The 25,282-nt window shown below is 44.7% G+C and overlaps 1 protein-coding gene across 1 annotated transcript in view; it reads left to right on the top strand.

Annotated features, from left to right (window-relative positions):
- Positions 1 to 25,282, top strand: part of PTPN1 (protein tyrosine phosphatase non-receptor type 1) — a 350,095-nt gene that overhangs the window by 242,720 nt on the left and 82,093 nt on the right. The window contains exons 5-6 of the mRNA XM_085619150.1: positions 6,454 to 6,591; positions 14,496 to 14,705. Coding sequence (XP_085475276.1) covers positions 6,454 to 6,591; positions 14,496 to 14,705 — 348 coding nt within the window. The remainder of the gene's footprint in view (positions 1 to 6,453; positions 6,592 to 14,495; positions 14,706 to 25,282) is intronic.

Raw genomic sequence — 25,282 nt, 5'->3', positions numbered from 1 at the left:
TCAAAAAAGGCTTTGGTACCACCTCCACCTTTGGGCTCAGGTGCACGCCGAGACACTGCTTCCCATGCCCCACCTTCGGGCCTGGTAAAGAAGCATAGTAATCCTTTAAGCGACTTGGGCTCAAGTCAGCTTACCCTCGGTACCGAAAAGCAACATCCGGCACCGAAGAAAAAGGCGTCATCGACCTCATCCACGCCGACCGCTGCTCCCACATCGAAGTACTTGGCATCGAAGGCTAGCACCAGTTCCTCTGTACTGACCACACCCTCGAAGCCGAATAAAAAACGCCTGCCATAGGGCCCGACGCTTCCAAGCCGAAGACTTCGGAACCGAAAAAACAGCAACCGGTTACAACTGATAAAGACACTTCAAAACTACACGGTTCAAAGCCTAGAACCGCTACCGAGTCGACTCCCAAAACAATTACGGCACCGAAGTCCTCTGCTCCGAAAGATCTGTCTCCCACAGATGAACTGTTTCGACCAGATCCTACCCAATAGACTCTAATGAAGGATCCCAAGACTGGTAATTTAATGCTCAGCATCCAGAAAAGACCACTAGACATGCCTGCACCTGCACCGCCTCCAAAGAAGAGAGACTTTGCTACCTCTCCATTAAGGATTCCTTCTCCTCCACCTCCTCCCCCCCCCCCACCACACCACTCTCCCACACCATCACCTACCCCAATAGATGATGATAACACCTCAGAGGATGTAGGGGGAGGTGCGGACGATCAACCCCTTGGGGACCCTACTCCTACTGGCTCCCCTGACCCCTGGGATGATTTCAGTGTCCCAGATGTCCCTTACACCCCACATGATTATATTTATCCCTCCGGGCCTCCCTCCCTCCCTCCCCCCCGAGGACAATATCGGATTCAACCAGCTCCTTCAAAGAGCTGCCCAATACCACGGGGTGGCCCTGCATACAGACCCAGTATAGGAGGATTTTCTTATGGATACCTTTGATACCACACAAAGGTCTACTTCAACACTGCCCATGCTTAAAGGGGTCATTAAGCACGCACCAGAGATCTTTAAAGACCCCGTTAGGGCTCGGTCATCAACCCAAGAATAGAAAAGAAATATAAAGCTGCCCCTACTAACCCAGTATACATTAAGGGCCTCGCACCACTAGACTCCCTAGTAGTCTCTAATGCCAGGAAGAGAGCAAATTCCCAAACGTCAGGTGGCACCACCACCACCAGACAAGGAATCAAAACTCTTAGACGCCTCTGGCAAATGCACAGCGTCACAGGCAGCAAATATTTGGCGCATTGCTAACACCCAAGCGCTCCTAGCCAGGTATGACAGGGCACATTATGACGAACTTGAGTCCATAATGTAGCACCTCCCTGACCAATATAAAAACAGGGCCAGGGAACTAATCCAAGAGGGTAAGACCATCACTAACACCTCCATTCGCTGTGCCCTAGATGCAGCAGATACCGCCTCAAAGGCAATCAACACCAGTGTCCTTTTGCACAGGCATGCGTGGTTACGTATATCCGGTTTTAAACCCGAAGTACAGAGTTCTATACTCAATCAGCCTTTTGATGAGCAACACCTATTTGGATCCAATGTAGACGTATCCCACGAACAAATGAAGGATACAGACACCGCCAAATCTATGGGAGCCTTGCAATCGCAAGCTCCCAGACGGTCGTCCTTTAGAAGCCCCCATCGAGGCTACTCCTCTGATAGCCCCTCCACCTCTTACAAAGCTCCCGCACAATCCACCTTTACTAGAGGTTACCAAAGGGGTGGTTACAGGGGGAGTAACAGCAAAGGCAGAGGCAAAAACAATAACTCCCGCTCTGCCTCCACACCTACCCCATGACTTCCCTCCACTTCCCCCGACTATTCCACTCCAGTCGGGGGAAGACTTCACCCCATTCTCCCTGCCTGGATAAACTTCACTTCAGACAGGTGGGTCCACAAAATCATTCAATTAGGCTACTGTCTCGAACTAACATCTACCCCCCCCCCCCCCCCCAAAACATACCACCCAAACACCATGCAATGTCACAAGAACATCTGTTACTGTTAAAGCAGGATGTAATCTCCCTCCTATAGAGTGCAATAGAACCAGTTCCCCTGCACCAACAAAACAAGGGAGTCTACTGCCTCTATTTTCTCATACCAAAAAAGGACGGATCTCTAAGGCCTATTTTAGACCTCAGACCCCTAAACCTATACATATATTCAGACCACTTCCACATGGTCACACTTCAGCAGGTCCTCCCTCTGCTTTCCCAGGGCGACTTCCTTGCTACTCTAGACCTCAAGGATGCCTATTTCCACATTCCCATTCACAGCGCTCACAGAAAATATCTCAGATTCGTAGGGGACGGTCAGCACTATCAATTCAAAGTACTCCCATTTGGAGTCACCACAGCACCAAGAGTGTTCAAGTGCCTAGCAGTAGTGGCAGCACATCTAAGAAGACCACACATACATGTCTTCCCATATCTAGACGATTGGCTCATAAAAGCCAAATCCTACAATCGGTGTGTACAACACACTCAAGCCACTATTCAACAACTTCACAACCTGGGGTTCACAATAAATCACGCCAAGTCCCAGCTGCAACCGTCTCACATGCAACAATACCTTGGTGCCACAATAGACACCTCAAAAGCGCTCGCCTATCCCAGTCCCTCCAGGATAGCGAGCATCCAAGCTCTTCTCACCAGATTCCAAACGCAACACTCTCTTCCAGCTAGTGTGTTCATGCAACTCATAGGGATGATGGCCTCTTTTATATTTATAGTGCCTCATGCAAGACTCCAGATGCGTCCTCTCCAAGAGTGCTTAGCACGCCAATGGAACCAGGCTCAAGGTCAGCTAACCGATCTGGTGTTGGTAGACGGTCGTACCCATCGCTCTCTGCAGTGGTGGAACAGCAAGAACCTTTCCAAAGGACGACCGTTCCTCGAGCCAGTTCCTCAAATAGTAATGACAGCGGACGCATCACTTTCCGGCTGGGGAGCTCACCTACTACATCACACCATGCAGGGCAGGTGGACACCTCAACAAAAGTTACTCCACATCAACCACTTGGAGTTACTAGCCATATTCCTAGCTTTAAAAGCATTTCAAAAACAAATATCAGGCAAGACTGTCTTAGTCCGCACCGACAACATGACAGCCATGTATTGCATCCAAAAACAAGGCGGGACACACTCTCTGCAGCTCTCTCCGCTTACACGGAGCATATGGAGGTGGGCTATACCTCCGAACATTTTTCTCCTAGCCCAACATGTCCCAGGAGTCCAAAACACAATAGCCGATCTCTTGAGCCGTCAAACAGAACAAATCCACGAGTGGGAACTTCATCCACAAGTTCTTCAACCGTTTTTTCACATTTGGGGGCAACCACAGATAGACCTCTTCGCCACCCAAGAAAACGCCGAATGCCTAAGCTTCGCCGCCAGGTATCCTCACCCATTGTCCAAAGGCAATGCGATATGGATGAACTGGTCAGGCAGATTTGCGTAAGCTTTTCCGCCTCTCCCACTCATTCCGCTAGTGGTGTGCAAACTACAGCAACACTCCTTAAAGCTCATCCTAGTTGCTCCAACTTGGGCCAGACAGCCATGGTACACCACACTGCTGGAACTCTCAGTAGTTCCGCACCAACAACTACAACTCTCTCCACGCCTCTTAACCCAGAACCATGGTGAGATCCAACACCCAGACCCAGCTCAGCTCAACCTAACGATCTGGCTCCTGAAATCCTAAAATTTGGTTACCTTAACCTTCCTCCTGATTGTATAAACGTCTTCAAAGAAGCTAGACGGCCTACCACTAGAGCATTCTATGCAGCCAAGTGGAAGAGATTCGTAGTATACTGCCATAACGATACTAATCCCCTAGATGTGTCTATCCAACACATCATAGGCTACTTACTACACATCCAAAGATGCAACCTATCCTATACCTCTATTAGATTGCATCTTGCTGCCATAGCAGCATATCTACAAAATAGACAGCATCTCTCACTTTTCAGAGTACCTGCCATAATGGCCTTTATGGAGGGACTCAAGAGAATAATTCCCCCCAGAGTACCACCTTCCCCTGTGGGGAACTTAAAGATCTTTCTCACAAGACTAATGGGGCCTCCAGTTGAACCTCTACATAAATGTGAGCTACAATTCTTAACATGGAAAACTGCTTTCCTTGTAGCCATTACTTCTCTACGAAGAGTTAGTGAACTACAAGCACTAACCATTCAAGAACCCTTTTTCCAGATGCATCTTGATAAAGTTGTTATCCGAACTAATCCTAAATTCCTCCCTAAAGTCATTTCTCCCTTCCACCTCAATCAATCTGTAGAGCTGCCTGTATTCTTCTCACAGCCACAAACAGTCGCAGAAAGAGTTCTTCACACCTTAGATGTCAAAAGAGCACTACTAAACTACATAGAGAGAACAAAACCCTTTCACAAGACCAAACAACTATTCGTGTCTTTCTAACCACCACACAAAGGCAACCCCATATCAAAATCTGGGATAGCTAGGTGGATTGTCAAATGCATACAGATTTGTTACCATAAAGCAAAACGTACATTATATGTTCCTCCTAAAGCTCACTCTACACGAAAGATAGGGGCTTCAATGGCATTTTTAGGAAACATTCCTTTAGATTATATCCGCAGAGCAGCTACATGGTCTACACCGCACACATTCACAAAACACTATTGAGTTGCTGTGCAAACCAAACAACAAGCTAGTGTGAGCCAGGCTGTACTCAAAACACTGTTTCAAACTACTGCAACAGATACTGTTGGTCGCCGCTAGGGGTGGATACTGCTTTACAATCTATGCACAGTGTGTAATCTGCAGCTCATATGCCTCGAACGGAATATGCTACTTACCAGTATGCATCTGTTCTCGGCATGTAGAGCTGCAGATCTACACAGGCCTTCCCGGCTACCTTTATCTGTTCCAGTATTATCTTACTTAGATACACCACACATGGGCATCTTTACTGTTTCTTACTAAGCTCCATCATGTCCCTGCTGGCGAAAAACAATCTGAGGATGGAGCCGATGCCCATGCGCACTATGATCCAAAGGAGGAGTCACATACCTCGTGACTTCCAAAGACTTTCCAAGACAAAAACAAGTGCAAACATCTGGGCCCAACACGAGATGGCGATCTATGCACAGTGTGTAGATCTGCAGCTCTACATGCCAAGAACAGATGCATACTGGTAAGTAGCATATTCTATCCATAGCAACCTGGGTTTTCTGTCTGCCCTTAAAAATCAATCATTTGTCTGTGTATTGTTTGCTTTATGTTGATCTTCTAAACATGAGAGGGATGACAAACTTTTGTAGTTGTGTATTAACTTAATTTCACTAGAAAGTCCAGTCAGACTAACAGTGTAACATGGACTTTATGCAGGTGTACAGCCCATTCCAGTCTGGATTTTCACCAAACCTGTATAGAAAGCAAAAACACCTCAGTGATCTCGATAACGAATTCTATAGATACCTAGGTTACACACATCCACAAACAGTGACAAGTGAGTCAGATGGCAATCAGCGGCCTGCCCAAGAGAGCCAACAGTTGTTACGGAGTACCTTGTTCCTGCAGAAAAAACATGGTGGTATGCACAAACATCTCTAAGATGCAGATCTTGTACCTCAAATCGGACAACTTTGTTTTGAAGTACTAGAAGTACATTTAAAAACATTTGGTGGAGTAGAAGCACCCAGTAATTCGGGTCTCCTTTGTGATGTATTATGTTTAGAATTCCTACTTGCTGGGAAATGTGACGTTGTGCATAGGAGGCATGACATTGTTTATCCAAATTGTGCTAGAGCCTATCATTGTAATATGTTAATATCCCTCACATTTTGACATGAAAGTATACGTATTTTCTGCTCTCCGACGACCGCAGTTCAAGTCTCACTTTAGAGCATTTCAACTGTGTTCATGGAAGAAATGCTTGACCTTTAAATGACTAATTGCTAGTGTAACTCCTGGGCAACTGAAGTTCGGCCCAGTGCCTTTACGGCTGAAGCTCATTCCCACCAGGCACACACCCAAAGCTTTGAACGAACGGTTGTTAGGACAGGTCAGATGACAAGTGACATGAGCACAGTAAAGACCTAAAAGATGAATTTGGGACCTTTGCTCACCAGTTTAGGCTTGATCGCGGACCTCCATTTATTTTTTGCACAAGAGAGACAAAAAGGTCGGGCCTCTAATATCGCAATACTAAAGTAATAATCTCCTATTTTATGTTTTGTCCTCCATATATTTGCTCTGCATTTATCACTGTTTTTTAATGTGAATGATTCCCTAAATGTGATTTCTTGAAGAAGAAAAATCTTAAGTATCGTGTGCTTTGTTTTTCCCATTTAAGTGTGATGAAGTAATCAGTTGACAATGTCATCTAGTTATGCACTTCTGTATATAACGCTGTGTCTTCCATTATTTAGATAAAATGTGCTCAGTACTGGCCTGTGAAAGAGGACAAAGAAATGGTCTTTGATGATACAAACTTGAAACTAACCTTGATCTCTGAAGACATCAAATCCTACTACACAGTACGACTGTTAGAATTGGAAAGCCTCACTGTGAGTAGAAAGCATTTTCTGATGATACACCTCAAGAGTAAATTAAGAATGTATTTATCTTTAAGAGCAAAATGATGAAAGAAAACGACATTAGTACAATTCAGCTGTTATGGGTTGCCTCGCACAATTGTACATCTGATAGTCAGAAAATCTGAGGTTTGTTCGTGGTTTTTGTAAGTAGTCTTCCATAACAAAAATGTATTCAGTGAGTTCAATGCACAATCTTGAATACATCATCATTGACCTGCATATGTGAACTATTATTGTAAAACATTTGGTCTTTCATAAACTCACATGCTTGAATTTTTTCCTAGCCATCATTCTGGAAATTCTCAGTATTAAACGTTAAATCCCTGAAAGTAAACACTTGAATCACTGTTGCACTTAGCACATAATATGCATCACAATGTACCATCCAGAATACAGCCAAGAAAGTAGAGTAGTTCTCATCTTCACTCTCCACAGAAGCTTCGTTAGTTCAGAATTATTAATGCACAATTAGTGAAAGAAAGATTCACACAAGACTTTGTTTCTTCGAACCCTCTGAAGTTTGTTGTGGGACATCATTGATTCCCTTTCTCAGGGACCTGTTAGACTCCATTTACCTGAAAAAAGGTTTGAGCCCGATCTTGACTGAGACACCATTGAAAAACAAGACCTCCTTTCAAACCCTGCTAGATCACGATTGCAAAAATATTTGCTTCTGACCGGCACATTAATTGTTTGGCTTTACTCTAACAGCATCCCACAGAACCGTAACATATGCAAGACCTTTCCACAAAAACCCTTAAGGATAGGGAGAGTAGATTTATCTGTGCCTCTAAAGAATGTGAGTGCTGTATTCGAGTTAAGATCCTAAAGAAGAGGGAGTAGGTGGAACTTGACTTTTGAGGAAGAAAAGGTCAAATCTTTTTTTGGTAGAATTAATAAATGTTCGCTTCTAATCATCAACCTCTGCAGCAGTGCTTCTTGTCTGCTGTCTTTCTAATGACTTTGTCCATGACCATCTCGTCTAGCATTTCATCATTGATGACCATCCTAGCAACCACAAATCATGACTGCTATGCTACAGCCCTTGTCGAAGAATCCCTTGTTGATGAGATAAAAAATCATCTCAATTTATAGCCTGATGGACAACATTGTCCAACATGCTTTTGTTTATAGCAGTTATGTACAGTGACTTCTCAAGTTTAGTAAGACTCCCCCATTCTGTGTGAAATTCCTCTCCTTCCACCACCAACATAGGTGACGCCATTTAAAACCCCACTTATTCTGCTCTCACAGACCTTAACAGAGACAACCCTGAGCCAAGAGAGTGAAGAAAGTGAGGTACCATTTTCCATTGAGATTGAACCCTGGAGGAGGCAGCAGTGCCACACATGCTAGATGTCTTCTTGTCTGAAGTTAAAGCTGATGAAGAGCAACTGCATTGTAAGTTCCACAGAGAGAACTCTGTATGGGAGCACCCTTGTGGAGCTGCTGCTCCTCTTCACCAACCATGGTTTACATTCCAGTGGATTTCTTAGACTCGCTCAACAGTTCTACACCTGGATTTTGTAACCCCTTTGCTTGTCCAAAAGCCTTTATGTAAGATTTAGATATGGCTGCTTGTCTTTGAGAGAGTATTGAAGCAGCTGGAGTAATAACCAGGCTTCTAGAATATGTCCAGTGTGTGAATTGAATCCAGAGTCAATAGATGTTATAGTCGTATGTCCCGGTTATCTGGACCTACGTCGTAAGGGGCTCCAACCAATGTGCTTGAACCTGGGGATTACACATTACTGGCAGGCTCAACACTTGCTGACTGTAGATACTTCGGATCCTACTGTATTCTCAGTTAGCCGCTTCCTCCTCAGTGTTTGGTTTAAGCGAGAGAAGTATGTGAGATAAAATCATTAATTGTATTTTATCCGAGCAAGAGTTATTCGTCCTTAATAAGGGAGAGTAGAGGCCAAAGCCACTTGATTTTTTTTCCTTTTTTTTTTTAGTTGATTTTTTTGAAATTTTAATTGACTGAATGCGCTTTTTTCTTGTATGTAATTACTGCTAATTATGCCCCCTTTTTATTCTATTTATAATTTTTAAGTTGTATGTTGTATTTTTGTATACAGAAGTACTCCAGAAGTGCCTGTGTCATTGCACTCCAGGCCAATAGGGCATCCTGTGCTTTCTTGTCCCTCCTGGTCTTCCTCATGCGTGTCTCCTCTGCCCCCGCCCATCCCAGTAAATCTTTCTCCCAAGCTTCCTGCGTCGGGAGTCGTGCGCTAAGCCAATGAATTGCTATGTGCAGCTTCGCCACCGTAGGCCCAGTATTGTAAAGCGCCTGCTTAGCCGTCGGTTTGAGTTTTCCGGAAGGAGTCCTAACAAACACGCCTTTACTGTCCGCCGGACAACCCAGCCTGTTGCTCTCTGCAGTTGGGCCAATATTTCAAGCCAGTAGGAGACTATAATGAAACCGGGCCAAACTATATGCAGGAAATCTGCTGGACCCACCCTCTGACGTGGTATCCCTTGTTGCTTGATTTTTACCTGAAGTATTAAGCTGTGCAGTTCATGGAGACCCACTGGCCGGGGGCATTACACTGATTTGAGGGCCAGGGATGCTTTTGCGGCTCCAATTCAAGGACAATCCGGCTCCCTTGAGGGATGGATGGCATGTAATCTTTTAGGGGTTAAATAGGTCATATGTACCATATTATACTATATTTGCTCGAACTTGGCATACACCGGCACCCTCCGGACCTCTGCATGTATTTTTGTCCAATCCTTCGAGGATATGGGTTCAGCACTAAGACGCTGCCACGATTCCTCTAGTGGCTTTGTTTGCCTGTTCGTACATAGTGCGTAATATAAATGGGATATATGTCTGCATCTCCCTGCCATAGTTGACCCGGGGCGTTTATGGCCGCTGGATGGTTGAAATGGTCCCCCAGAAATGTTGCCCTGGTTTCTTCGGGTATGTGTGACGTAACACCTCCGTAGTAGGATGGGTGCATTAACTTATTGATCGACTCCCAAAAGCGTGGGCTATCATTGTGCTTTATATCTGGGAATATCTGGCCCATAGGTCATCTTTCCGTGACCTACTAATGGCCCACTTCAGCTTCTTAAGCAAGGTTTTATGTAGTCTAGTGTGTTTGAAGGCCAGCCTCCCCGTTTGTAGCGGAGAGATCTTAGGGTGCTGTTTTATTACCTTTTTGAGTTGCTTCAGTTGTGTTAGTTGGGCCCTGGGGATGGCCCCCAACCCAGTGAGTGTATGATGAGTCCTTATTTTGGTGGAAGCAGCAAAATTTGTTGCCAGCCCGTTGGTGAAACACTCCCACATGTTATGGCGCAAGTAGATGTTTCCATTTTTGCTTGTAGCAAGTCCTTTGTAGGCGTTGACAGGTACTCTATAGTCGATTGTGAATACTTAATGTTCTTGAAATTAACATTGGACACGGAGCCAGGTAACTCCGCTGGGTGTGGGCGGAGTGGCAAGAAAGGATGCCACTTGTGGAAGATGATCACTGTCTCCTTTGTCCCCTAAACCTGATAGAACAGCGAAATGGTGACTAAGGTGTGATCCTCTGTTGAGTTGGTGGTAGTGGTGGATTGTCTTCCGTGAACCTGCCTTTGAGGGCCCTAAAGCTAAGATGTTCTAGGTAGTCAAGTTGTCGTCTGCCGGTTTTATTAATTTTCTGCCGGTATGTCCCAGTGTGAAGATTAGGCTAGCACAAGGTCATCCAGTGTGGAGCCAAGGAGGTACAAATTCAGATCCCCTGAGAGGACAACGTTAGATGTTTACTCCTCACCTTTGTTCTTCAGAAGCTGCTTCCCCAGCTGTCGCGAGGTCTTTCATCTGCTTTTGGGATGAATGTAAGTATTAATAATTACTACCTCAGATTAGGCGCTTTGAATAAGGATGGTAATCTTAATTGCAATTATTCCTGTTAAGCTAGAATGTAATGCTTTTACTGAGACTGTTCAAGATTTTTAGGCGTGAGCTGCCTAGTAAGTGGCCATATTTTGCCCCCTTGACGGCTGGGACAAAAAAAGCATGCAAACCCCTGTAAATGTAATGATTCAGCAAACAAAGCCTCTTGCAAAGGGATGGTATCGAACAATTTTACATACTGAAGACATTCAGTGTCTGTTGTTTTGCTGGCAAGGCCATTAACATTCCATGAGCATAGGCATAGGAGGCCTTGATGGTTCTTGGTGAATGCACCATTAGCTGAGTTTTGTCATGGGCTACCAGATGAACCATGTATTGCTCTGAGATCCACCTTCAATCAAGATAACGTGGGCCAGTTGTGATTGGATGTCAACCTTGTTGCTCGTGTGATTCTGCCCTCTTCGTTGGAGAGTGCCCCAAGGTTCCCCTTGAGCACAGAGTGAGTAGGTTTCTGTGTCCTAATGGCTTCTCTTTTTTTGATCTGACCAGAGCAGAGGTAAGGGATAGCCTTGTTATTAATAAGGGGTAATGTTTATTACCCATTTCTTAAAGGTAAGCCGTTCTGCCAACACTTTTTGGGCAATTGCAGATGTCCTCCAGGTTGCCTTTGTAGATTAGCTCGCTAGGAGGTCATCAATGCGAATAAACTCTATCAATGTTGCATCTGTTGACTTTAGATCGGCTAGGTTCGAAATTGACGATATTAACAATAAGATGTTGCCCCTATTCAGAACCTCGCAATTTCTCCCTTGATTTTAGTCCGTGGACATCTGACGTGTTTTACTCAGACTCCCTTGACTCGATAATGCCACCCGTTGGATCGGATTCCAACCTCTCTGGAATCTTATTTCATTGATCAGAGTGAAACGGTCTTAATTGGCATCGTTGTGCCCTCTGGTGGTTGTCTATGGAATTGTGCATTAAGTTAATTGAAAAGTATGAAAATTGCATGCCTGAGACGGCAGCATACGGGAGCTTTTCTGAAGTGACCCTTTGCTATAGATTGGCTGCACCCTGCTTTTGCACCCACCATAATAACGGCAAATGAAGAGGGGCCGCGCGCAGACTGCATGAGACCGGAGTGAAGCGACACGCGCTCGGTCATAAGAATCGTTGGTCGAATGAGCTCTCTCTCTCTCTGCTGGCTCTGCAGCCTCCATGGAAGTAGTGGCAACGCAGAGTATTCGGAAGTGTGTGTTCTGGGTACCGAATACAAGTTCTCGGAGCAGTCCCTTTCTGAGAGGAAAGTGCTTATGGCTATAAATACCCAAGGGTGCGTCATGCCTTCATCCTTTTGGGTATATTCGAGCGGTAAAAGGTGACTCAGATGGGGAGCCTTTGCTTCGGGATACCCAGGTCCAAGACTTTAAGTGGGCCGGCGCTCACCGGTGTTATGCACCGGCAGTTTTTTAAGGGGGGCCTCGAAACGGGTCCCTATCTGGCACTGTTTTGGGCCCTGGCACAAGCGGTCCGTGTTTTTCCGTACTTCTGTGACAGCAGGCACATCGATGTGCGCATGCTCACACTGCTCACTTCTCACTAGTCGAGAGGTTAAGGGCATGACGTCACCCAGGTGAGCGTTGTAGAAGGTAAATCATTTAGGGAGCCATTTTCTCTCTGGATTTCCCTTCTCTTTTTGAAACTCAGGAGCAGCAACATTGTCTTTGTGTCACCAGGAATTTAAGTGGAAGCGTTTTCAATATTATATACAAGCCATAGTTGCTACTTATTTATCTTATGCAGCTAACCACCATTGACAAAGCCAATAGTCCTGACTTGTTGTAGGTATGATGTTACTTGTTGTATGGTTAATGACAAACCGTAAAAATACAAGTCGGCTGGCACACTATGCTAAGCACAGATTTTTAGCTTAAGTGTTTCTAAGCCACGCCCTTAATGACATCGGCCATGGCCCTTTGAGAGACCTCCCCCCCCCCCCCCCCCCTTGTTTTTTCATCCCACTTAGTCTGCCCAGGGCTTTGAATGGGATGAAAAAGCAAAACTGGGGGGGGGGCGGGCATTGAGCATCTCTGAGGCGTGGCCAATGCAATTAAGGGCGTGGCTTAAACACGTAAGCGAAAAAATCTGTGCTTAGTATAGTGCACCGCCCGACTGGTATTTTGCTACCTCTGTCATTATATCCAGATATATAATGCAAAAAGTAACATTGCACCTACAGCAAGCCAAAACTAGTGGCTTTGTTAATGGTTTTTAGTTGCATAAGCAACAACTATGACTTTGTTGAATATAATATGACAATTATTCAGTTCTGAAATGATGAAACTGTGAAAGAACTTTAAAGAGTCTCTTCGAAGTTACCCCAAAGGCAGTGAAGGGTGGCACTGCTGCAGAGTTAAGATTTTTTTTTTCTTCACCCGGAGGGTGAGGGCAAAAATGGAGAGCCCGGTAGGGACCCGTCTCGACAACTGCTGGTTTAGAACTGCCGGTGCTCAGCAGCGTCGGGACCCAGCCCACTTAAAGCCCTGGGTATACCGTTCTGAGGACAGTATCAGCTCTTCACATGGAGGATGGGTGGAGCGACAAAGGGATATTTAATGCTCTGTGGTCTGAGTAAAGAACATCCCATTAGCAAGACAGATGTGGAACGAAAAGCCTTCCGAATAGTAGATTGCTCTTTGCCCCAGATTAGAGGATAATTTGTAAGCAGAGTAAGCGAAGCACGTAAATTAGTAACACCAGTGCTTGAAATGGGAAAATAGAAGCGCAGGTACTCTGTATCAGAGTACCTGCGTGTACAGTACCTGCCCATTTGAAGCACTGAGTAACACCTCTATCATGTCTGTGCAGAAAGTAGACTTGAACTCTGTAGAACACATCTACCATCTTTGCAGAGTAGAGCAGTAGTTTGCTACCCCTCCTTGGTCGAAGATACTAAGTGAGGAGAGCAAGGCATGTACCTGCGCCTCCTGGGCTGAGGATAATAAATCCCCCAGAAGGATTGTAAATCCGCAAAACAACCTGCCTAAACCTCCTGGGCCAGCCCCTGGCCTCTCTTCGCCAAGTCGCACAGCTGTATCTTGTGCCTGGGTGTATCCCACACTCATTTGAAAGAGTCCGCTATAATACTATTCCACAAAAGGTTTTATGTTTTTGTTTTTTTGTTTGTTTGTTTTTTAAAGTAATGAAGTAGGCTTTGCCGAAAAAAAGCTTAGGCCTTTCGAAACGCCGGACGAGAAGACCCTATTGGGGATCGGTCGTCCTGGGAGCAAATGGTATAATTATAAATTTTGGATTTCAACAATCTCACTCAGGTGCATATTGGGGCGAATCCAGGGAACAGCAGATCCATTTTAATCTATGCTGCCGTGATGCGAGTTTTCATGAATAAATGAATGATGATTTTTATTGCATAATTACTTAAAATCATTGCAAATTGCGACACATTGCATGGAGTACTTTTATTCGATTTCTTTAAAATCATAAAAGGGTGGGACGAACCACCTGAATATCAAACAATTGTGCTAGGTTAAAATTGCAATAAACTCATTTGTATAAATAATAAAATAATGTTGGGACTGTTTGTATTCCAGCATGTCATGTCCAGCCCTGCAAGGAAAGCAGACTTCTGAGTTGGTTTAAGCTGTACACAAGCATGCATAGTTTCGACACCGTATCAAAAAGTAACAATTAAAACGGGTCTCACACCTTTTCTGAAATAAAGTTGTGCCCTAAAATACGTGGGTTAAAATTAGTTAAAAATTAGCTGGTATCTATTTTGAATGATCATCCTGCCTCACCTATGCAATACAGCCGCTAGCCGTACCTCTCTATGCCGCTGATGCATTTCTATTAATCAGACCAGAAAGGAGTCTCGAGTTTCTGTGGCAGTATCCGTAGTGTCTTATCTAATGCAGCCATTGTTGGTGACTACTGAATGTCAGTCTCTCTAAACAGTTTGATGAAGTTGTGAAAACAAGTGTTGCCTTCTTTCCATGTTATTTTTTAGTCTCACGAAACGAGAGAAATTCTGCACTTTCACTACACCACATGGCCTGATTTCGGAGTGCCAGAGTCGCCTGCATCATTCCTCAACTTCCTGTTCAAAGTGAGAGAGTCGGGGTCTCTGAACCCAGAGCACGGACCTATTGTGGTGCATTGCAGCGCTGGGATTGGCCGATCAGGGACCTTTTGTTTGGCGGATACCTGCCTCCTGCTTGTAAGTACCATCTCCACACTGAGGGGCTAACATATGCCATTGAACGTATTGTTTCGAATGTTATTGTAGGAGAGAATACCCATTTCGTATATTTTTTTTTTAAATGTATATTCAGTTCTGCAGCGAGAAATCTTTTCCATGTTAATAACAATTAAATAATTTCCACCCGCCATGGCTGTCAACGAAGGCATCTCAACTTTAATTCTTAAATTGACTTATTTTTCACAAAAATGGTTCTTTTTCTTTTCAAATGATTTTTTTCCAAAAGGCCATAACTTTATGTGAAATCAGTCTTGGCAAAGCCAGTAGGTTTGGGTTTAATTTGGTAACACCTGCAGGGTTTGCACACTTGAAGGGACCATAAAGAGTGAACATTGAGGGTTATAGTAGTAAAGTCCTCCCTCATGCAGTTTAATGCGAGTTTTCGAGTGGAGGCAGAAGGATACCGTCCAACAGCCAATAGCATTCATTGAGAGATGAATATTCCTAGGATGAGCCTTGACATTATTGGGAAAGTCTTAAGGCAGTGGCTGAACGATGCTGGTCCAATAAATCCTGAGGTTGGAGGGAACAGATCTAAAGCCTGCTCTCTACTGTAAGCGATAGCTGTGCTGTCAAAACCCAGACCTAAAATGGTGTCTGTGCTGTTTTCTGTTTCTATAGTCAGTTCTCCGTTAAAGTCCTACTTCAGCTCATACAGCTGAGCAGCAAAACAACCATTTTGTTTTTCTCACCTCTATTTCAGTGCCAAGTGTTCTAATTCCAGCTTATCACACTGTTTTTTAACAGCCTTGTGTGATCGATACTTCATCAGATTCCTCACTGTTTTCATATACCAGGCTTCAGACTGGACCTGGAAAGTTTTCAACACGTCTTTGTGCTAGCAGGAGGTGCTTTGCTCCACTTTGGCACAGGAAACTACGCATTTGTGACATCACTGGAGCCATATTGCACCCCCCCCCCCCGGTGCTCTGACATCAGTTCCCCCTTTTTCACTCCAACACTGCTGTAGACCTTGTTCTCCTCAAACTTTCTCACTTTGGCATTCAACAATTTGTCAATATTCTTTAATTTTTTTTACTACCGCTTCTTTTTTGGTACAGTGCAAGAATGTCCCACAGTAAAAGGTCAGTTTTTAAATCCTGCAGTGACTGTGATGGACAAATGTCCATCACGGCTCTCCACATCATCTGTCTTTGGTGTCTGGGTTCCAACCAACATGCAAGGTTGTGCGAGTCATGCGGAAGCGTAAATCTCAAGGCCATCAAAGAACGCAAGGCCAGTCTTTTTATGGGCCGTGTCCAGGAGGACTGCTGTGCCAGGAGGAAGTTTAATCCAACGTCTGAGTCACTGTCAACAAAATATTCCTAAAGGAAGCATAAGAAAGATGTGAATACTATGAGTAATGCTGATCTTACAAAGATAAGTAATTGAGGTGTTCCCTGGTCCTTCAGGACTCCTCATCTGAGCCAGAATCTGTCTGCTTTCCTCAGGAGGATCTGGCGCCTGTCACTCCATCTGGCCCAATGCCAGTTCGGAGACCTTCAACATCTGCCGCTGTATTGCCCAATGCAAAAAGAACTATTGATGGACAGAATGCAGAACAATGTCATACATTCACCCCAGTACAGAGATCTGGGCCTATATCCATCGTTTTTTTTTGTGCTCATCATGCCATTCCAGTTTGGACCCAGCCATATGCAAATCAGTCTTGACCCTGTGCCCAATGGGAACAGTCCAGCCCGAACTGCGAGGCTAGGTCCTCCCTGGACTGGAAAAAAGCATCCTAGGACCGGTTTCGCGGTTTCAGTCCTCTTCAGCCAGGATAGCTTGATTCCAGTGGCATGGAGAGCACGGGACTCGCGTCTGAGCATACCCGTCCCACTCGGGGTGACAAATGCTTGGCAGTTCGGGCTGGACTGTTCCCATGAGGCACAGGGTAAAGACTGATTTGCATATAGCCAGGTCTAAACTGGGGTGGCATGGTGAGCAAAAGAATGATGGATTTAACCCAGATCTCTTGACTGGGGGTGAATGTTTTGATTTGTTCTGCATTCCGTCCATCAGTTGTGTGTCTTTTGCTGTATTGCCCAGGCCTCAAACCTGTCATCTCTACCCAGAGTTTCCTCCTCCTGGAACAGACCCTGCTCCATCAGAACACCATATTTGATAATTTTCAGATGACTGTGGTCCTCTTTGGCTGACCTTCTGGCCCCAGGGATATTTTGGACTTGCCATTCAGAATGGTGTTGGTGGAGATTACCCAGGCTCCCTTTGCTTCTTCCTGCTCTTGTTTCCTAGTTCCATGGATTCAACTCCGGCTCCAATGCTGGCAAAAACCTGAGCTCCACTACCTCTACCATCGCCGTTCTTCCATAATTCCTCAATGGGACATTAATATGCTTCTTAAGTTTTTTGTGTGACATATTCTCTTTTTCAGGCTTTACACAGTTACCCTTTGCGACTTCTCACATTTCAAACCGTTTTTCTGATCACCATTACAGTGGCTAGACCTATCAGTGAGTGCAAGCACTGAGCGTGTCAAGCTCCTCTGTGCCTCCTTCTTTCCTGACGAGCTGGTTCTTAGATTCAGGGCTACTTTCCTGTCCAAAGCCTTCACACCATTCCATTCTGGTCAGCCATATCACTGTGCCTGCCTTCTTCCCCACCCCAACATCCAGCCAAAGAGGAAAAGAGGCTTCACAGAGGAGGTGACTTTTTATATTGATCATTCCAAGTATTTCTGGCGTGATTAGCTTTTTATCGGCTACACTGGTAAGATGAAGGGTAAAGCTGTCAAGAGGATGTTGCCAAGATGGGTCATCTAGTGCTTCAATATGCATTCACGTCTGGCACACAAGGAACCTCCAGGGGGCATTTGAGCTCATTCTACCAGGGTACCGTCTTCTATTTCAGCTGTGAGAAGGGGAGTCCCTTTGGCAGAGATCTGCAAGACGGTGATTTGAGCTTACCTCGCCACCGTAGCAAAATATTACTGTTTGGATTTGGAGGTGCAGAGAGAGGGTTATTTTGCATTCCAAATCTTTCATGATGTTTTAGTTTACCAGTCCTTCAATTACACCTCCCGGTTGGGGAATCCATTCAAAAGGTGAGGAATCTGCTGGTAAAAGTATCTTTCAGAAGAAAGTTACTTGCCTTCTGCAACAGTCTTTCTGATAGGTACTCTATGTACCTGCAGAATCCTCCCCAAACCCTCCCACCTTCTCTCGAAGGTGCATAAAAACTGAATGGGAAAATTATGTTGGGGCACCAATGGGGGAAATTTTTAATTCAGAGTTTTATATACCGTGAACTTGACCCAAAGATGTTGGATCGCTTTTCACGAGCACCAGTTACATTACACAAGGACACATTCATTTTTGTTAGACACAGGGAGATTAAGTGATTTGCCCAGAATCACAGGATGTTGTCGTTGCTGAGACTCGAACCAGGTTCCCCTGATTTGAGATTGACTTACCTAACCCATTAGGCCACATCCTCTCCCCAAATTTTATGGATCCAGTGATGTCACAGTGCTGGTATTTTCGGCCCCTAGAAGGAGCCTAGAGCACTCTACCAGCATGGAGAGCTATTGAAGTTTAGGATCTAGTCAAAAGGTGAAGATATTCAAAAGGATTCTACAGGTAGAGTAGCCATCAAAAATATAGATCCTAAATCAATTGTTTTTTTATATACAAAAAAAAATCCTGCACTCTTTGCAGAGTTTTAGGTAGGTTTTCCTTTTCGGTATTTTGTAAGGTTTTTTTTTTCTTACTGTGAGGATGGTTTCCTACAAACGACTTTCGGTTTAAAAATCTTAATGGCTGCTCCTACTATTATGGTGATCAGGTGAGAAGCACGTTTATGCTGTCTTTAGGTCTTCCACTGTTTATCTTGCTGTCCTGGTTCTTTCTGGGAGCAGTAGTTAAAAACTGTTATTTTTTATTAATAAAACCATTGATTCTGTTCAGAGGTGAGTTCTGAACTTTTGGGATTTGGAAAACTTTGTGTGTAGGATAAAAATAAATGTGCAGGGAAGTAATTTATTCCCTACGTTATTAACTAACATTTGGCCTCAAGGGTCTTTATCATGTTACCTCATTGACTTCTGTCAGTTTTCCCATCGGCAGGGTGCACTGCTTAAGCATTGCAGCTCAGGCCGTTGATTTTCTTTTGTGAAAGCTTCATGCGGATTCCTTGGTTGCCAGGAGTTCAGTGTGTTGTTGGTACAGACTATGTAATAAACCCATTTACGCCAAGTGTTTTGCAGTTACGCTTGAAGCTGAACCTTGCACTGATGGTCAGAAAGACCTGGGCCTTGACACCAGAATACCTATATTGGACTTTGCCATGATCTTTTCAGTGAGCTGTCTTTGCAGTAATTCAGATAAAATATATTCTTATTTTTGGCTCCAAAATAGGGGGAGAGAATTCCTATTATACAGATGTTAGTATTTAGGCTTTAAGTCTGGCTTTGTGCTCAACAGAAAGAGCTTTGAGAAGTAATACTGAGAGAGAGGCTTAGTCTCAACTCACCATTAGCATTTGATTTGGCAGGCTATGTGTGCTTCCACTGAAAGAGGGCTTGTATTGCAGTTTATGCCATCTGTGAAAGCTTATTTATACTCAGGACAGTCTGCGTGAGTTTGGTATGGTGACAAACCACTGACAAAGGTTTTGCTTGTAATTGGTTATTTGGGAAAAGTCCTTTCATATGCCTGATCTGCTTATGATGAAAAGTTCTGAAATGCAGTAGGCAATATTTATTTGGTATGATATGCATATGTTAAAGCTAATAGGCATTTAAGGGTGGATTGTTAACTGCACCAGGTTAAAGCCTGGCCTCATGTATCTTGTTATATGAAACCTCGCAAATTACTTTTATAGGAAAGGTTTTGGTGCTGATTACATGCCTTGAAAAACCTTAGGAGGGAAAGATTCGTGCTATAATAATTATTGCGTGAATCTCTTCAGAATGCTTGGCAGGCTTAGTTGTCTGCCGTTATCTTGTTTGTAATCAAAACCATTCAATAAAAGCATATTTATTTATCTAGCTAGCTGTCTATATCTACGTACACAGAGGGGATTTGTTCAGCCCCCTTCTACCATTGGTCTGTATGAGTGTCCTTTACTCTCTGCTTCCATCTGAGAGCATACAGCAGTGGATGCTGAGTCGCCTACTTCAGCCATTGGCTTTCTTGCCCTTTAAAAATGTGTGTTTTAGTGCCAACCAGGATTGCCAGTCCTTTAGTTTTCTATTCCTTTTATAGGCCCCCTTTCATTTATTTTCCTTTCACTCTTTCCATTTTCACTTTTTAGAGCAGATTACAGCTCCTGAGATAGTGCTAACTGGCCTATTTGCTTGCTTTCATTTCATCTGCTGTGCACTTCATTCCAAATTGCCAAAGCCACTAAAGTAGGCAACTGTCATAAAATGGTTTTGCAATAGTGCATCTGTTTTTTACTGATAAAAGACATTGGATCTAAACTTTATGGCCATTCTGGAAGTTTAAAACATTGATATGCTATGTACAAAAACTTTGCAGGACAGTCGCCTGCTGCTATATTATAGCCTGCTGCTGAGGGCCTCCCCGATTGCTAAAGCCCCTGAACCCAAGTTATAGGCCCGAGCCACGGGAAGAGGGCCTTTAACAACTGCTATATTCTGACGCGAAAGAGCTACAAGGCTATTAAAACACTCCACCCACTGCAAATCCAGTGATCTAAATTAAAAACTGAAAAAGCATCCTTGGACCAGTTTGCCCAGACGTGGATCCCTCGCTCACTTTGCCACTGGTTTCAAGCTAGCCTGGCTGATGAGGGGAGTTACCCCCGAAACTGGTCCCAGGATGCTTGTTTCCGGTCCAGGGAATACCTGGCTTGGCAGTTCGAGCTAAACTGTTTCCATGAGGCACAGGCTCAAGACTGATTTGTATGTAGCTGGGTCTGAACTGGGGTGGCGAAGTGTGCTAAAGAACTATGATGGATTCAACCTAGATCTGTGACTGGGGCTGTCTGAAAAGTTTCAGCGCCTCGTCCATAATCTCCTTGTTTTTACACATGTCAATGGTGCCATAGCAGACTTTTTGCACTCAGCGCTAGCAGGATCACAGCACCAATGGAATAGTAGACGTTTGCTGAGTGGGAGAAGGGAGTAGGGAGAGGAAAAGGAGTAAAAGCAGAGTGCAAAACAGTCAAACACAATAACACATTTGTCCCATCCACCTCCCACTTCAGCCCCTCAACCGGACCGAATGCACCCAACCGAAACAATGCCACAAGTGCTAGAAGAAGTAAACAACCAGGGAGTCATTCCAGAGAAGCAGGCCAGAGTCCCGGCACACTCCCAGCTACGAAGAAGCTGGGCGACCAGAGGTTAATTAGAGTGACAGTCTACTCCCACAACTCGCAGACTAACTATAAATGATCAAATCACAGACTCAACAGCCCCGGAGCTGAAAACAGCATGAGCTATTTCAAAGTATTATCAGCAGCCCAGGCCAATGCATTAGTAGCATACGATCAGGCAGTGAACAGCATGATTGAATGTGGTGAACTTAATCGTTCTCGCTGAGATGTCCTATCTCTGCATTATTAGAAACGTAGGAGATGTGAGGAAGGGCACTCCCAAAAATGCCCTGTCTTGCGCGGGTCTCTGCACCACACAGGAGATGCAGGCTTAAACATATTCCAGCTTCCAGTCTCCAATTAGCCCCAGTCCTACCTGTAGGGTGGAGCCGGTTCGCCACACCGCAACAGTTGCCACATGTGGATGCAGTGGCTGTCTTGAATCGGCTCAGCTGCAGACACCCGTGCTGTGGGTTAGGCAGCTATAAGCCGCAAGAGTCCTGGGTGCTCTGGCGCCCTTCTCAGGAGGCGAGCACATGCCCCGCTCGGTCCAAGTGATCCTCTCACAAGCCGGCCGATACTTATGTCTGGTAGGTGCGCCAGTAGCAAAAGTTCACAGGGCTTCCGCACATAGCTAGTCGCAGTCAGTGGTCTAGAGGGTCTTGTCACAATCTTGGCGGCAGCCACGCATCTAGGCCCCGCACTGCCAACTCCTCATTAGGCCGCACAGAACAGCATGGCAGTCGCTGTCAATTCTGTCCCGTATGCTTGTTCAAAAAGGAGCTCCCGTAAGACAGCAGGACTGCATATACATATTCAGCGCTAAACAAGCGCCAGTGTCCACCGTCGAGGCGGATAAATTAGGATAAATGACCTCTGGTCGGCAGAGCCTCACAAAGTGTCGGCCATCATGTGGCCGGGCACTCTAGCGCCCCTGGGATATAGTGACTTTTAACCACATTGTTCAATGTTTCTTCAAGCCTTCTGCTATGTGCCCTTAATAGTATTTATGATGACCCGCAGGGTGCCTCTTCTGCTTACACCCTTACATACTCCCAAGAACTGTACGACCTGCCAGAGCTTTCTTGCAATAGTACTCTGAAATCAAGAGAAGGCTTGTTTACTCTTAGTGAGGCTTCATCTAATAATGTCCCTCTTAAGTGAATCTGTTTTGCGCCTCTTGAACAGCACCCACCAAGCAGCCTCAAAAGAGAAAGAATAGGGATTTGGACTTTTCTGAATCAATAATATGATTTAAAATAATTTATAAAGAGGTACTATATTTTCCTTGATGTTTCCTTCACTAAAGCAACCGCAGGACCTGAAAATCTTGTCTTTCGGTTCAGTGGACCAAGGCATTCTCTGCAGGAATGTCATTCACCCCCTAGTCCCATTTTCGATTCCTGGTGGATCCACCTAGCCTTTCATCCATCTGAGGTACACAAAACGACTACACTTATATTCAGTAACAACAAACATCTGTTCATCACTATAAAGCTGCATTAGCTGATCGTGCCTTTTGCAAGTACCTGGTGTGTTTGACTGAATTCCCACCAAACCTGTTGCAGATAGCCACCTAACATAATGTGAGCAAGTTATCCTCTGCAACTGCAACAACTTAAATCCAAATTAGCAAAGTATCCAAAATGAGGAAACCTCTTATACCCGAAAAACATGAGGAAATGTAACGAAGGTAAATTGAAACAATTGTCAGGAAAACAGCACATAAACTGTTGAGCGGTAGAAGTAATCGAGTGAAGGGTGAAGAGATTCAACGATGTAGGCAGGGGTAGAGGTGCTATAGTATAGGTAATGGTTATAACTGTAGGTAGGGGTTCGAACTTGCATATAAGGATAGAAATACTAGGGCATAGGCAAGGGTATAAAGGTATTAGGTTATAGTCATGGATAGAGGTAAGCGGATGTAGAGAGAAGCAGATGCACTGGGGCATTGGCAGCGATAATAACAATAGGGCATTGGCAGGGATATAAACATTTGGGTATTTGCAGTGGTTGATGTATTGTGATATAAACACAAGTAAATTGACTAGTTACGCAGGAGTAATAGTTTAAGTATACATAGGGGTACATTTACTAGGTATAGGTAGGCATAGGGTATCTACAATAAAGGCTAGGATACAAATAGAGTATTGGTACAACTAGAGGTACTTTGGTATAGGCAGATACACTATCCTAGAGGAACGTAACGTGAAAGATGACTGGTTTCTCACTTATCACAACTATCACTGTGAAGCAGAAGAGGAAGGAGGCAAACAATGGCCTGCACATCATTACCAAAGACAGTAATAAGGACATTATTTTCTGATGGACACTTCTACCTGCAGAGTCCACATTTTTAGAATACTCGCCATCACTGTCGCATCAACATAAGGTCGGCTTGATTTCTGGCAATGTGCAGGCATCCCTAATGGGCATGGCTTTTGCTGGAGCTAAACTCGTCAGAGAGGTTATTTACTTACAATGTGGACTTTGCACTGGACTGGTTTAAACCTGGTAGGGTCACAGTTACTTTCTTAGGGCTTTTGGCTCCTATAAAACAATTGTGCCATCAGTTCTGCATATTTAGGGGCTGTTCTAACTTTTTAGCCTATAGACAGTTGCTACCTTCCCAGCCATTGATGCAGCGTACAGCCCAGCCCTTGGGTGTCCACTGATGTGGCACTATTGGAAATTGCACAGGACAGCAGAAGCATCAGTCCTCCAGCTCTTCATCTGCTTCAGAGCCCTCTAACTCAGTTTGCTTTGTCCTCTACAACTCGCGTACAACTGGTTGGTGGAAGATCACTTATTTTCTTCCAAGTTGGTGATTCATTACGTACAATAGATAGGTCTTACAGGTTGTTGAAAAGGGCTACGTTCTACTTTTTAGTTCCTCTCAGCATTCACCAGAACAGATTTTGGAGGAGCAAGCATCCAACTTGTTGCAGGAGGTACACCTCTTGCTCTCCAAAGGTGCATTTGAGCGGGTACCAGATTTTGTGGCAAGGGTTGTTCATGCTGCTTTTTCATCTCGTAAAACCATGGGTGTCTGAGTCCTATTTTGGACTAGACCCTTGGCTCTTGAATGCTTTCCTGCGGAAGGACACATCCAAAATGCTCACATTGGCTCAGATCCTATCTTGCCTGGAGCTGGGAGACTAGATAGTATCCTTGGACTAGCAGTACATGTATTTTCATATATATGCTGTCCTGCAGTCCCACCTGTGTTCCCTGCGATTTATTGTAGGCCAGGAACAATTTCAATTTCCCATGCTCTTTTTTTTGGCCTCATTTCAGATCGATTGTTCACAAAAGTTGTGGTGTGATGGCTGCCCATATTTGAAAGTCAGAAGTTCCTGTGTTCCCGTTCCTCAAAGACTGGCTGCTGAAGGTGGGCTCACCGCAGTCAGTTACAGAACACCACCGGATGATGGCGGACCTCTTGACATCATTGGGTTTCACCATAAACAAGCTGAAGTCCCAGGTGATTATGTCACGGAGGCTTCTATTCATTGGGGCAATCCTAGATGTGTTGAGTTTTAAGGCTTTGGTTCTTTCCTTCTGGTTCTATGGGGAATTACTTTGATCTATTGGCCTCATGCATGCTCCTTATGAGCAGCACAAGGTGGCTCGGTCTTGCCCTGCAATAGAACCTAAAATCCCAGTGAACCTATCCTCATGCTGACCCTATCCAGGTGTCATTGTTGACTGATCAAACTCAGTTTTTCCTGCGACAGACTGCTCACCCTGCCTCATCCCGAGCTGAGAGTGATGTCCAATGTATATTTACTCAGTTGGGAGGGACATTTCTTGGAGATGGAGAGCAGAGGCCGCTAGAGTTGTGGGCTATTCCTTTGTTCTTGAAGGATTTCCTGCTGTCCTTCAAGGGGCAGCTGGGGTACATTCTTATGGAGTATATCACTGCTATGTGGTCTGCAGCGAACATGGAAGAGTGTGATTCTGGGTTCTGTGCCAAGATGCTGTGTGTCTGTGGTCGTAAGTGGAGCAACAAAAAATAAAATCTTTCCGGTTGCCAACTCTCTGGTGGGGTCTCTGAATGCCATAGCAGACAAATTGGTCAGTCATCTCCTAACAGATCACAAGCGGTGTCTGCTTCCTGATGTGTGAAAGTGCATTTTCGATCAGTGAACAGAGCCCTGGTGCCACCCATTAGTCATTGTCAAGAATATGAGTGTCAACGGTTTCTCATGCTGGAGTAACCATGCAAG

Source organism: Triturus cristatus, chromosome 7 (genome assembly GCF_964204655.1).
Source record: "Triturus cristatus chromosome 7, aTriCri1.1, whole genome shotgun sequence".
Lineage (NCBI taxonomy): Eukaryota > Metazoa > Chordata > Amphibia > Caudata > Salamandridae > Triturus > Triturus cristatus.
This window is presented reverse-complemented; position numbering and strand designations above follow the sequence as displayed.